We start from the raw sequence: 11,850 nt of genomic DNA, 5'->3' as shown, positions 1-11,850 counted from the left end.
CCCCCCCACATACACACACACCTCCATACTCCACTCCACTGCAGCTCGTCGCCTTTGCGCTCGCTGTGATCTAGGGGTTGTTGGGCTTTCCCGCACGACCAACACTATGGCCCGCACCAAACAGACTAAACGTGGGAAGAAGAAGCCCCGGAACAATGACGAACAGAATCCAGTAAGTTTCGGTTTCAATTTTAATGACATAACCTGGTCGAGCCCGCACACCGGCTCTTCCTTGCTGCTTGACCGGCGTCATGTTTACTTTGGTATTGGCCCCTGGTGCAGGGTTCAGAAGCAGTGTGGGGAAAGGCTGATAGCGAGAGGACTGACCGGAATAGTGGGAATGGCATCAGGAAGAAAAAACGGGGAAGGAAAAACAAGAAGAAAGGAAATAAGCGGAATCAAGTAAGTTATGGCTTTAGTATTTCATCTTAGCTGTGTAGCTCCTGTTACCTTGTGACATATTCTGGTCTGATCAGAGGTATCTTCGAAGGGTATGTCATTGTAGCTTCTGTTTCAGCCTCCAGAAGGAGAAGCAGTCTGGGGAACGGTTGATTGTGAGAGGTCTGACAAGGACAAAGATGTATGTGATGTGGTGTCTTGCTTGCGTTTTAAATTTCTCTGAAGTTACAACTTGTTTGGTTCATTCGTTCATTGCATTTCTTCTCGTCAGGATGGTGCTGAAGATCAGTTAGATGCTTCACCCCCCGTAAAGAAGAAATTAATCTCTGCAGAGGATGAAGAAACTACCAGTCAGGATCTTGCCAAGCATGATAGCAAACCTATTGAAAGCGAGGCATTGTTGGATAGAGATTCAACTGAAGATAGTAAGGAGTCATTAAGCGAAGATACGACTCAAGATAGGAAAGTAATATCAATTAATGAATCAACTGCATCAAAGTAGTAAGGTGTAACACAGAGGGAATTTTTGACAATAGCTGGAAGAAATTGTTATAAAGATCTTTTTCACCTTACATTGTTAATTAAACTTCCTGTTGCACAAAAATGAATTTTATAATTATGCTTTATTTGTCTTACATACTTGGTAGACAAACCCAAAAAGGCTGACACACGGAAAAACAAAAGAGAAATTAAAAGCCAGCAAATCAGAAGATAGTGAGACTTAAAAGTACCTCAAATGCAATTTGAAAAAAAGAACAAAAACTTAGGGAGGGCCATGGGCTAATCTTTTGTAATCAACCTTGTCAAGGTTTACCAATGGCCTTAATTGTTCTGCAAAGCTTCTCATGTCTTCAGCAATAGCATCCTGTCCTCTTGGAGCAAGGACACTTAACTCAACTAAGTAGGATTCTGAGATTAGCTGCATACTGTCCTGGGATTTATTTGGATTTGTCTGAAGCAACAAAAATTACCTGATCAGTCAAAAGCATAGAACATACTTGAAATTAAATTTTTAAATACCGAAACTTACTTTAACAATCTTGGCAACTGTTATTTTCATCCGTCCTTTCCGAAACATGTAGCCCCTGGCTAAGTATTCAAAGTCCATTCGGCACCCTAATTCTGTTAAGAATTCTACCACAGAAGCACTACATCCAATGTCTATGCTACTGCGTATGATAGTGGGTCTCTTAGCATCACCTGAAATGAAGATTATCATTTTAAAAAAGGAAACATATACTCTTGTTTACTAAGAGATACATATAAATAAATACAATAATACCATATTCTGGTTGACCAATGTATCTTAACTGCCATGGCATGTCCGTGTGGTCCAAGGCTCGACGGACACGTAAACTCAGTGGTGTTGGTGTGGTACCTAGGTGATGATATAGAAATGTGAGACATTAGAATGCACAAGATGAATGCTATCACTTTGGAAAAGAAAAACATTGACTAATTCTTACGGATAGTAAAACACATTTCGTGATCTTGGAATTGTTCAGGACCAGAATCAACATTGTCGCACAGTCCTCGTAATCTGTGCAGAAGGTGTTCAACAGACGTGTCTAAGATGCTTCCTTGCAGAAGGTACTCCTGATCAGGTACAATATTGCTCTTAAATGCTGTATCAATAGCTGTGCTCAGCGGTTGAGCCATGGCCAGAGACAAAACCACCGATCAGATCCGTCTCTCATTCAATCTTCGATGGCTCGGTGGCATGAAAATAGACTACTTAAAACCCTCGAGAAGTCGACGGGGGATACAAGTATTTCCCCTCTGGAGAGAGGGAAAGAGTGTCTCTATGGCCCCTCAGCCGAAACGATACACAGACCGAATCTAGGGCTGAACGCCAGCTTGTGAACGCCTGAATAAGCCTCCTGAAAAGTGTTGTTATATACCTTTCCTGAACATAAACACAAATACAAGAAACAAGAAGAAGAAGACGAAAAATAAAAGAACTGGGGCTGGGCAACATTTGAATGAAAAAAGACTCGTCAAGGTTTACCTGCGCCAACATAATAGGAGTCAAAAATTTCAATACATACTAATAGCTACATCCCATTCATATTTGGTCCACATTCAACGATTAAAAATCAACATAAAATGATCTCGCTGGCTCATCAGTCTCTCGTCATTGTTATGAAAGCTGAACTGTAAATTTGTCATACAAAACGTAAGAATAACGAAAACATCACAACAGCAGACGTTAAGCAGACGAGCGCAGCAAAGCAACGGGGGAAATGTTGTGGAAAATCTTTAATATGTGATGGTTTGTTATTCATTTCGATTCAAATTTATTGTTTTGAGAGTTTTGCTGTATTTTTCTTTGGCGTCGTATAAATTAATCCCACTCACCCATTGAGTTGATGGTACCAAATGTTACAACCGCTTTGCAAAGATTAGGCCTAGGCATTGGCCATGTTAAAGAATTTGAAAGATCAATTCCAGCACATTCCAGCTTAAAAATCGCTTTTCACGAGTTATTGGACGTTTCAATACTAAGATTTCACTTATCTTTCCGGTCATGAATTGTTAAAATATGTGTCGTAAGGATGGAGCAATGTCAATTACTAAGAACTGTCAGAAATCACTGAAAATTTATGTGCTGCTTAACAACTCTTTCTTGACAATACTATCGAAATGGCATTCACTCCTTACAATTTTAAGCATAGCACTTCCTTTCCAGGCAAGCACAAGTAGTTTGTTTTCATTTTGGATGCACATTTGTCTTAAATAAAGTTTGCGGTTAGGTTATGTTCAATTACCCAATTATTGTATATTTATGGTGAGTGATTGTTTGGTTCCCTTTTAATATTTTTCCTTCATTTGGTGCAGATGAATAATGGGCCTTAATGATGCAGTACAAGCACTGAAGTAAGTTCATTATTCTTTAAAACCAATGTTTTGTTCACTCTTCTATGATAAACATTGTCTTAAAATATGCCTGTACATTATGTGCTTTAGGAAAGCAGATATCCTTAAAGAAAAGGTAGACAGCTGCCGTGACCTTCTTAATGATGGAGATGCATGGGTATGGCAACAGCAGTTGCAGGTAAGTACAGTAACATCAAGTAACATACTACACTTTGCTCTCCTTTAAAATTTCAAAACTTGTATTTAAATATTAAAATTTTGTTTCAAACCAGCGTATTTACCAGCAAGTACTTTTGCAAGACTTGGAATATGCCTTGGATTGTAAAGTGGAACAGGAGCTTTGGAACTACGGATTCAAGAACTACATCTGCATACTTCAGAATATGGTGAAAGACAAGAAGGTAAGGATTGCGTTCTGCTTTAGTTTAGTTGCACAAGCCTTACTTATTAAGATTTTACATTATCTTTACCGCTGTCCCATGTTGCAGAATCCAAAGAGAACTGAGTCGCAAGCTATGTTAACATGGTGTTTAGAAGCAGCAAGTGGATTTTACTTGACACTGTTGCAAGAAATTTGCACTGCCTTTGATCTTGATTTGTCTTGCCGAAGGTTTGTAAATTTTGTAGCTATTATTGGGATTTCCATTTCACACCCTAGTGTGAGTTGTGTTCTCTGTCATGTTGTAACAATTATATCTTATTCCAGGAGGGATTCCGTTTATGGTATCACTGACTTTAACATTGCTCCTAATGGATTGATACAACCCAATACATCATCATGTTCTTATATTTGTCAGCATTGTTTAGTACATCTTGGAGATATAGCTCGATATCGTAACCAAAATAGGCAGGCTGAATCATTTTACAGGTAGGTTGGCCAGGAACATTTAACAAATCCGCATCATGCTGTGATTAGGTCATGAATTTTATTTAAAAGCAAATTTATTTCATAACAGACATGCAGTTCAGCTCTCACCCCATTCTGGCCAACCCTATAATCAGCTGGCTCTTCTAGATTCTAGCCGAGGTGATCGACTAGGAACTGTATTTCACTATGTGCGAAGTGTTACAGTAAAGCACCCATTCCCTGCTGCTGCAACAAATTTAAGACGAATGTTTGGTAGATTTGCTGAAGATCAGTAAGTTAATACGCCTCATTGACCAGTTTACTATCTTTCGTTCATCTTTTCTCTTCTTAGTTCAAATGCTAAAATTTGTAATGATTTTTTGATAGATTGAATTTGGATGGGCGTAGCAAACTAACTGTTCAAGAGTATGTTGCCCTGTTCCTCAAGTTTCATGGCTTACTTTACCTTGGTGCTGATCTTACAGCCTGTAGTCGCACCATTCGTCTCTTGACTGATACATTAACTGCTCAGGTGGCAACAGAGAGCTTTACATCAAGGAAATTGGTTCAAGTATGTGTTTTCCCAAAAATATAAAGAGGCTTACTCTCCTAAAGATTAAACTAAATTTGCTTCTGTCTCTTTTTCTTTTTGTACTGTTTAGATGTTGGCTGTCAACTTATGTGCCTTACACCAAGCCCGGGGAAATATTTTTCCTCAAGAAAATGATAAAATTTGGGACAAACAGAGCCATCTTTCGCAGAAATTGTCTTCAACCCAGAAGCAGGCAAAGGGTCTTATTTTAGATCTCATGGCTGGCTCTTTGTCAGCTCTTCTACTGCCAGTGTACACCATAAGAGAGAGTGAGGCACTGTTGGAATATTTTGCTCTTCCATCAAGTAGGTTACTTAATATCCCCATTTCATCTGTAATAAATTTACTTTATGCATTCATTTTATCTAAGATTTTCCCCATTCATTACAGTAAAACTCACTGTGGACTGGATAAGACTTGAGCCTGATGTGTTAAATGATCCAGCTTTCACATCCCGCCTGCAAATCTGGCCAAGCCTTTGCAAACTGTTGAATGGCATTCAGTGTTTGCTAGATTCCTCTGACCAATCTAATAAATGTAAGCTCTATGTTAAGAGTAACTTAGTCAGTGATTTGGAAGCTTCAACCTATTTTCTATTAATCTGTTTTCCATTCTCAGTGTCATCTGTTCCACTCCCAGAAGATCGTGAGCTTCAGGGCTTTTTGCCGCTTAACAAAGCTATGCAGGATTTGAGGTATGGGTCTAGACAGTCATATTTTTCCAATTACTAATTTTGACAGCTAACTCTAACTCTGTAATTCAATTTAGGTTTAATTCTGAAGAAACAAAAGTTGATACAATGGAAATAAATCGTTTACGGGCTTCTAGACTTGTTAATTTTGGTGTCTGGTTATCCAAGCAAGAAGAAATTGCAGTAATAACATCAAGGTAGGACACAAAGGTTGTCTACTGAATCCAGTTTCACTTTTATGATTGCATTCTCTCATTCAAATGAAATCTCGTTGATGTTCAGAGAGACTCACCATGAAAGTTCTACGACTACTTGGTCATTTGAAGCTATTGCTAGTGGGCAGGCTCCATCCAGTGAATTGATTCGAGAACTTGAACAGTTAAGTCTGGGTGTGGGCAATTGTCCACAGCAACCATCACCATCCCCATCTGATGCAGGCAGTTGGGGTGGAAGTAGCACATCAACTCCTGGAGGTGCCGTGAGCCCCCCTCCTGTCCCACCTGTCATCCTGGAACAGATCACACAGGTCCCAGGTATGCATTGTGCTGCATTCTACTTTTTCTTCTTACATTCTTATAAATTGTGCTCTAAAATTTTTAATTTTTTCCCTTGACATTTAGAAAAGAGAACTGGTATTTTGAAGCCCCAAGGTTCACTTGAAAAGTCAAGGGAAAAAGAATGTGTTGACATGGAGGAGGGAGGACTTACAGTGGGATCTGGCCGTAGAATAGCGAGACAAAATATTGCCATGCAGACAATATTGCGCAAGGGGGTAACACTAGCACCAGAGACTGATGTAAAGCAGGTACTATTTCTGATACGAAATGCATGTTTAAAATAGGCTTTTTATGAAGGAAGTTGGTCATTGTTTTGTTTTGATCCATAGGTGTCATTTAAGACTCCATCGCCTACTGCACTTGACCGCAGTGATGGTTGGTGCAGCCAGAAACCCAGTATCAGTGCCAAACCTATACAACCCCAACCGGTTGTCCCACAGCAGTCTCACCTACTTCCTCAGCCACCTGTGCAAATTCCATCTAAATTCTCACAGCCACCCCCACCTCTTCAGCAATTACAACAGCAAGCACAAGCCAGGGTAGTGCATGTGCCACCACCGCCAATGTTTCCTCTGCCACCAATGTCTGTTCCTCCACCTAGCATTAAACCTAACATGGTTGATGCCACTGGCCACAAATTTGTTGTTCCAGAAAATCCTATGGTAAGTTTTGTCAACTATCACAGTTTGTTTAGTTTTTGAGTTTTATCATTACTTACTACATATATAGAAAATATTTCATAATGCGTAAGGATCAAAAGGGTGTTTGATTGGTCTTAGCCTTTACATACACAATTCTTTCAGCAAATGCATCCACCATATGGAGGGTGGCAAGAAGAGCAACATGATTCTAACAACAGAAATCCCTGGTGGCCTGTATCCTCAGAGCAGCCTCCACATCCTAGCAACACCAGGTAACACTGATGTGACAAAATAACTCAGGATAGTATGTAATTGCCATATTATTTCTCTGTACAGCACATGCCTTGCATTGTTCTTCTTCTTAGGTCTCTGACGCACAATATTCCCTTGAGTATGATGAATGCGCCAGTCAGTTGGGGATCCGTGCATCCCACTCAGCAGCCGTTCAGGCCAGCTATGCATCAGCATCGAGCGTCTCATTTCCAGCAGCAGGGATCTAATGCCAACCAAACACAATCTTCAAGGCTTCTGCCGCCACACCAAGCCTCTATGCAGAACTTACAACAGCTGTACCCATCTCACTCAGTTCCAGCGCCTAGTCAACAGGTGATGCACTATTTTAAATTTAATTCTCTTGTACTGTATGTTTTTTTCATCACAATTATCATTGCATGTTCCATATTGTCTCTTACTGCCCCCCCAATGCACATGACCAACATATGAGGCACACCCCTTCTTATGTCAGTTTTGATTCTATTGAGCTCCTTGTCTCATCACTCATATTCAAGCATGTATTGTAATTTCTGTTTTCAGGAAAGGGATTCTCCCAACAATGGCCACAGTTTTTCACCTTACTCCCTCTTTAGTGCCAATAACTGGCTATCTCCTGCAATATCACCAGGGCGAGGGGCAGTGGAAGCTGGAGGAGGTCCTGAGTTCCCGAAAGATGACTTTGAACAGAATAGTGGCAGTGGGGCTGCAATAATGGGGGCACAGGTAAGAGAAAGAGATTTAGTTAGACCTTTCCTAATGCAAAATACTACAGGTTGGTTCACATGAAGTAATTTGTTGCAGTCCTTATGGTCTGGTCCTGGGCCTTCTCCTCTTGAGAGACTGTTAGAACAGCAGAAACAGTTGAGGGAGGGGCCCTCACCCAAGAGTGGAACGTGAAAAACCTATGAAACGGACACCTTGCTCGCTGGCAGTGAGTCATAGGTGGCTTAAATCTTGGAAAATCCCTGTGAAGTTCCACTCCAGACTTCATGAAGCATAATGCCCAGCACATATTTGTTATGTTTAACGAGTTTTTTCTGGTATTCATGCCCAATATGTATGAAAATTACAGATACTTTTTAGGTGACTTGTGGGAACATCAGAAAGTTGTTCTGTTTAGGCTGAATCTGAATAGTATCTGGTGAAATGTTCGAGTGCAGCTTGAGCAGAAGTGGGCTCTTTCTGACTGAGTTGGGGAGTTGTGAAAATTTTATTTGATGTGCGTATATCTTGAAAGGAGCTCATTATGTATATTGTTTACAGAAGTTGCTTTATTTTTTCAAGCTGAATTTCAGGACTATATTCCTTTGCAAAGACTGAGGGTTTGAGTTTTTTAAGTTGAAGCATTCAGGGTGCCATTTAAGCTGTTTTATTGAAGGAGAGTTGTTTAAATTTTCTCCTCACATTTTTCAGTGGTTATTTTATAATATTATTTCACTATCACGTTTACTTGAAATTTATTTTGTGTTCATCACTTATTATGGAGCAATGGAAAGTGTCAGTCTTCAGGAAAATGTGCTTTTGGGAAGCACATTGTTTCTTTATTAATATACTAGCAATTTGGGAGTGTCTTCTTTCTTTGCTCTTTGGGTTCTTTTTAAATTTGGACTCTTAAAGTTAAGCAGTCTTCTGCTCTTATAGTAGTAATGTACTTAAAATTTTAAAAGACTCTGTGCGCTTATTTTGACTAATTTGTCCATGATCAGCTATTTGCATTTCATAGGCAACTTTGTGAACATCTTACTTAGGCTCTTAAAGCCTGCAAAGCAAATTATTATCAGGATGATTACTAGTCAGTCATTACAATGACATGATCTCGGGTATGGAGGAAGAAATGTATTTGCTGTTTTTACATTCTGTTGGTTAGCAAGATTAAAAGTTAGTTTACCATTTAAATGATAGAACATTGATTCAGTCTTAGACATTCATCAATGAAAAATTGATTGCACTGGAAGTGTACATGTAAAGCTGGTGATAAAGAAAGTAAAACAAATGTTTAATTTCCAATTCCAATTGTATTTCCAAAACATCAGTGCTGGTGTAATTTACAGTTCCAAAGCTGGCAATAAAATGTTACTCTTCAATCTTATCTGTGTGCTGTATGCAATTTGAGACGTCACAATCTAGGTATGTATTTTCATATTGAACTGCAGAAGAAATTCATGGCCTACAGTAGTATAAAGAAAATGTTCACAACATTCAGTTCTTTTACACATCATAATCATATGCTCCACCAATTTGGGTATGAATTATATTCATCACATAGATTTAAAAAAATTCACAATATGAAAAACGAGGCTTGCTACAAAGATGGGCTTTTTAACGAATCTGACCGACCGCAAAGACCGAGGCACGCGCTCTCCACCTGAGCCCTGACCAGCTGCGTGCGAGAGGTGAGGAGGAAAGGTGCTTCCTCCTCACCTCCGACCTGCTGGCGGTCAGGCCGTCGCTCATCGGTCAGATTAGCTAAAATGCTCATCTCTGGCTTGCATTTAAAAGGTCACAGTCTGTCATAGATGCGAGTTTCCCTAAAAGGTAAACTATGTGGCAGACGAACCTCACTCACTTTTGGTACACATTGTAGCGGTGGATGCAGCTCATCTAAATAGCAGGTAACTAATGCTAAATTAATTATACTACACACATCTTTCCTAAAAAAAGCTATTGATGTCTGACAGCCTAATTAACAGGGGAAAAAAATCTTATATCACAAGTCAATCAACTATACATACCAACATGGTAAATGTCAAAATACAGACCATAAAAACTAGGTGAAATGATAGCAGAAAATTATCTCCAAAGACTGTTTCCACATTCATTTTGAATGTAAAAATAAAAACAGACACATTGATTAACACATCCCCCCTCCAACTACATGACATTTCGATTTTTTGAAAAACACAATAATTTCAGAATACATACTTCAATGAGACAAATCACAGCATGTTAAGATTTATTACATGAGAGAAAAAATTATAAATCATAACAAGATTTAGAGAGATAAATAAAGGATACGCAAAGACTAAGGTCACAGAGGGACAGAAACTACTCTTTCAATGTGTTCTAAAAAATGCAGTAAAACAAATTTCAATTCATATGTTTGTTCGATAAATAACAGAATATTTAAACACAAACTTAATTGAGGTATACACATCACGCATTTCAGGTAACATCTTTAAAAGTAGGCTTGTCACAGGCTAAAAACTAAGGCAAACAAGCCTGTAAATCAGTTCTGAAGTGGATTTTCCCACGTCAATCATACTGAGACAGTCATTGATACGTTTATAAACACAAATGTTTGACAAAGATTCCCACAAAAAATAAATAAGTTTAGCGCTTACCATTATTATAGTTGATAGCTCGCATTGGGGCTTTGAAATTTGCAGCAGCAGCGTACTGAATGTCATAGGCAGATTGGTGAATCTTGAAACCATACAGCCTGAAAACCATAATAAAACTGGAGTCTACCTGACAAACAAATCAAAAATAGTAGGAGAGGGAAAAAGTAATCTGGAACAGTAACAATACCTGGGGACGAAGCAATTAACGGGACGCTTAGGCCTATATTCTGGATGAACCATGAACAGCATATGAGGGAATCCAGTGCCAAAATAAGCTCCATCAGTGTGGTGATGTCGAGATGATTTAGGAGTGTACACATCCATACATTTTGGGCAGTATGACTTCACCATTGCTTCACCAGGAACATCGGAAAGGCCTGTTCATAAAAAAGACATTTGTTGTGTAAGCCAGATTGAGCTGTTCAATGAAAGTAAGAGGCACAGAAGATCAAAGAACCAAGTAATCAGTTCACCTATGGGAAGGCTAGGCTGAAGTTCACAATAAACTCGTGGACAGTGACCAAAGTCACCTGCTTGATATTTTTCAATCATTTGGGCAATTCCACGATTTGTCAAAATGTATCTTGCATGGATTAACCCATACAGCATTTCAGCTGCTTGTTCTATGAGATCTGACTGATTGGGATTATCATCAAGTTCATCGTCTGAAAATCAGTACAACAACCAACGCTCAGAAAGTCCACATATTTCAGATTTAGATGACAAGTGAAAAGGAGAGAAGTATGATATACCAGGTTCAAGGTCAAGTATCATATCAAGAGCTTGACGATAATGAGGAACTTGCTCATTGAGACCAGTCAGATTGAATTTATCATTGATATAATCTTCATCCACCTCACAAAAGAATTCATTCCCACGGAGTCCTACAAACCATGAGATCCAGGACACTTCCTCTGAGCTGCTCATTCTCCTGCAACATTACAATTGAGCAAATTTTTAGATCAGAATTAAGTTTTGATAGGGAAGTGAGGAATATAAGAGCCAGCTGACAAGTGAAGAAATTAAACAATGATTACTATCAAATCCACCAAAAATTCAATATAGTTCCAGATAAAGTTACTTAAAAGCAAAAGAGGCACAGGACATAAAATAAGGCACGAATTATCCGCAGCAAAACGAATCGCTGTACGAATACAGCCGCTGTACGGTTGATGGAGCCCGCTTCTTTGACTTAAGCTAAAGCATGGCTAAAGGCTGAAGGGATATATCTTCAGACGATCAGTGGAATGTATCAACATGGAAAAGTATAAAACCGTTGGGTTCGAGGTACACCGGGGAGCAGTTAAAGCCGAGCTCTCTCCTTTACTTTCAGGAAATTCCCCAGACAAATGTACGGTAAAATGTAGCATAAGAACGTATATCAAAATACGCCGGAGAGGGTTGGAAGATGTGTATGTGTACTCAAAGGTAGTAACTTCGATTTATTCTGGTCGTCTTTGACAAGATTCCGAAATGTGTTACATAATTACCTTTTGATCCCCTGCTCCTGTCGAGCCACGCTTAAGAAATTTGGTCAATTTGGATTAGTTTTTTGTCTAGAGCAGTTTGGTTAGGAATCCTAAAGTGCCACACAGAAGGCCGAGGGGAGGGGACGGAAGGGGGAAGGGGATG

The 11,850-nt window shown here is 39.3% G+C and overlaps 5 protein-coding genes across 7 annotated transcripts in view; 2 read left to right on the top strand and 3 right to left on the bottom strand.

Moving 5' to 3' along the window:
- Window positions 1-6: 6 nt before the first annotated feature.
- LOC113206393 (cylicin-1-like) lies at window positions 7-1,007 on the top strand. The gene is made up of 4 exons (XM_026422464.2): window positions 7-172; window positions 283-402; window positions 518-580; window positions 671-1,007. The coding sequence occupies exons 1-4, from the start codon at window positions 107-109 to the stop codon at window positions 899-901; spliced, it is 480 nt and encodes a 159-aa protein (XP_026278249.1). The 5' UTR covers window positions 7-106; the 3' UTR covers window positions 902-1,007.
- On the bottom strand, window positions 1,004-2,339 carry LOC113206391 (mediator of RNA polymerase II transcription subunit 18). The gene is made up of 4 exons (XM_026422463.2): window positions 1,866-2,339; window positions 1,682-1,777; window positions 1,430-1,599; window positions 1,004-1,351 (listed from the first exon to the last, which is right to left on the bottom strand). The coding sequence occupies exons 1-4, from the start codon at window positions 2,056-2,058 to the stop codon at window positions 1,163-1,165; spliced, it is 648 nt and encodes a 215-aa protein (XP_026278248.1). The 5' UTR covers window positions 2,059-2,339; the 3' UTR covers window positions 1,004-1,162.
- A 222-nt stretch (window positions 2,340-2,561) lies between these two features.
- LOC113206388 (nonsense-mediated mRNA decay factor SMG7) lies at window positions 2,562-8,966 on the top strand. Of its 2 annotated transcripts, none has more exons than XM_026422456.2 (19): window positions 2,562-2,671; window positions 3,238-3,276; window positions 3,367-3,454; window positions 3,549-3,677; window positions 3,765-3,886; window positions 3,983-4,144; window positions 4,233-4,415; window positions 4,511-4,694; window positions 4,786-5,020; window positions 5,106-5,252; window positions 5,334-5,409; window positions 5,484-5,603; window positions 5,689-5,939; window positions 6,027-6,211; window positions 6,293-6,625; window positions 6,767-6,876; window positions 6,970-7,210; window positions 7,418-7,600; window positions 7,679-8,966. In XM_026422456.2, exons 2-19 carry the CDS (start codon window positions 3,245-3,247, stop codon window positions 7,772-7,774), a joined length of 2,877 nt encoding a protein of 958 aa, XP_026278241.1. In that variant the 5' UTR covers window positions 2,562-2,671; window positions 3,238-3,244; the 3' UTR covers window positions 7,775-8,966. The 2 variants fall into 2 exon arrangements, with proteins under 2 accessions (XP_026278241.1, XP_026278242.1); XM_026422457.2 differs by lacking the exon at window positions 2,562-2,671 and adding an exon at window positions 2,791-3,088.
- LOC113206390 (casein kinase II subunit beta) lies at window positions 8,873-11,839 on the bottom strand. 2 transcript variants are annotated; one of them, XM_026422461.2, is made up of 5 exons: window positions 11,709-11,839; window positions 10,971-11,149; window positions 10,692-10,883; window positions 10,406-10,595; window positions 8,873-10,316 (listed from the first exon to the last, which is right to left on the bottom strand). In XM_026422461.2, exons 2-5 carry the CDS (start codon window positions 11,143-11,145, stop codon window positions 10,208-10,210), a joined length of 666 nt encoding a protein of 221 aa, XP_026278246.1. In that variant the 5' UTR covers window positions 11,146-11,149; window positions 11,709-11,839; the 3' UTR covers window positions 8,873-10,207. The 2 variants fall into 2 exon arrangements, with proteins under 2 accessions (XP_026278246.1, XP_052123301.1); XM_052267341.1 differs by lacking the exon at window positions 11,709-11,839 and adding an exon at window positions 11,493-11,517.
- Window positions 11,187-11,850, bottom strand: part of LOC113206394 (ankyrin-2-like) — a 31,204-nt gene continuing 30,540 nt past the window's right edge. The window contains exon 8 of the mRNA XM_052267323.1: window positions 11,187-11,224. Within this exon, the coding sequence (XP_052123283.1) occupies window positions 11,187-11,224 (38 nt within the window). The remainder of the gene's footprint in view (window positions 11,225-11,850) is intronic.

The sequence above is a fragment of the Frankliniella occidentalis genome, unplaced genomic scaffold (genome assembly GCF_000697945.3).
Source record: "Frankliniella occidentalis isolate FOCC.00 unplaced genomic scaffold, Focc_3.1 Scaffold50, whole genome shotgun sequence".
NCBI lineage: Eukaryota > Metazoa > Arthropoda > Insecta > Thysanoptera > Thripidae > Frankliniella > Frankliniella occidentalis.
The sequence above is the reverse complement of the archived record's forward strand: the minus strand, read 5'-3'. Positions and strand labels throughout refer to the sequence as shown.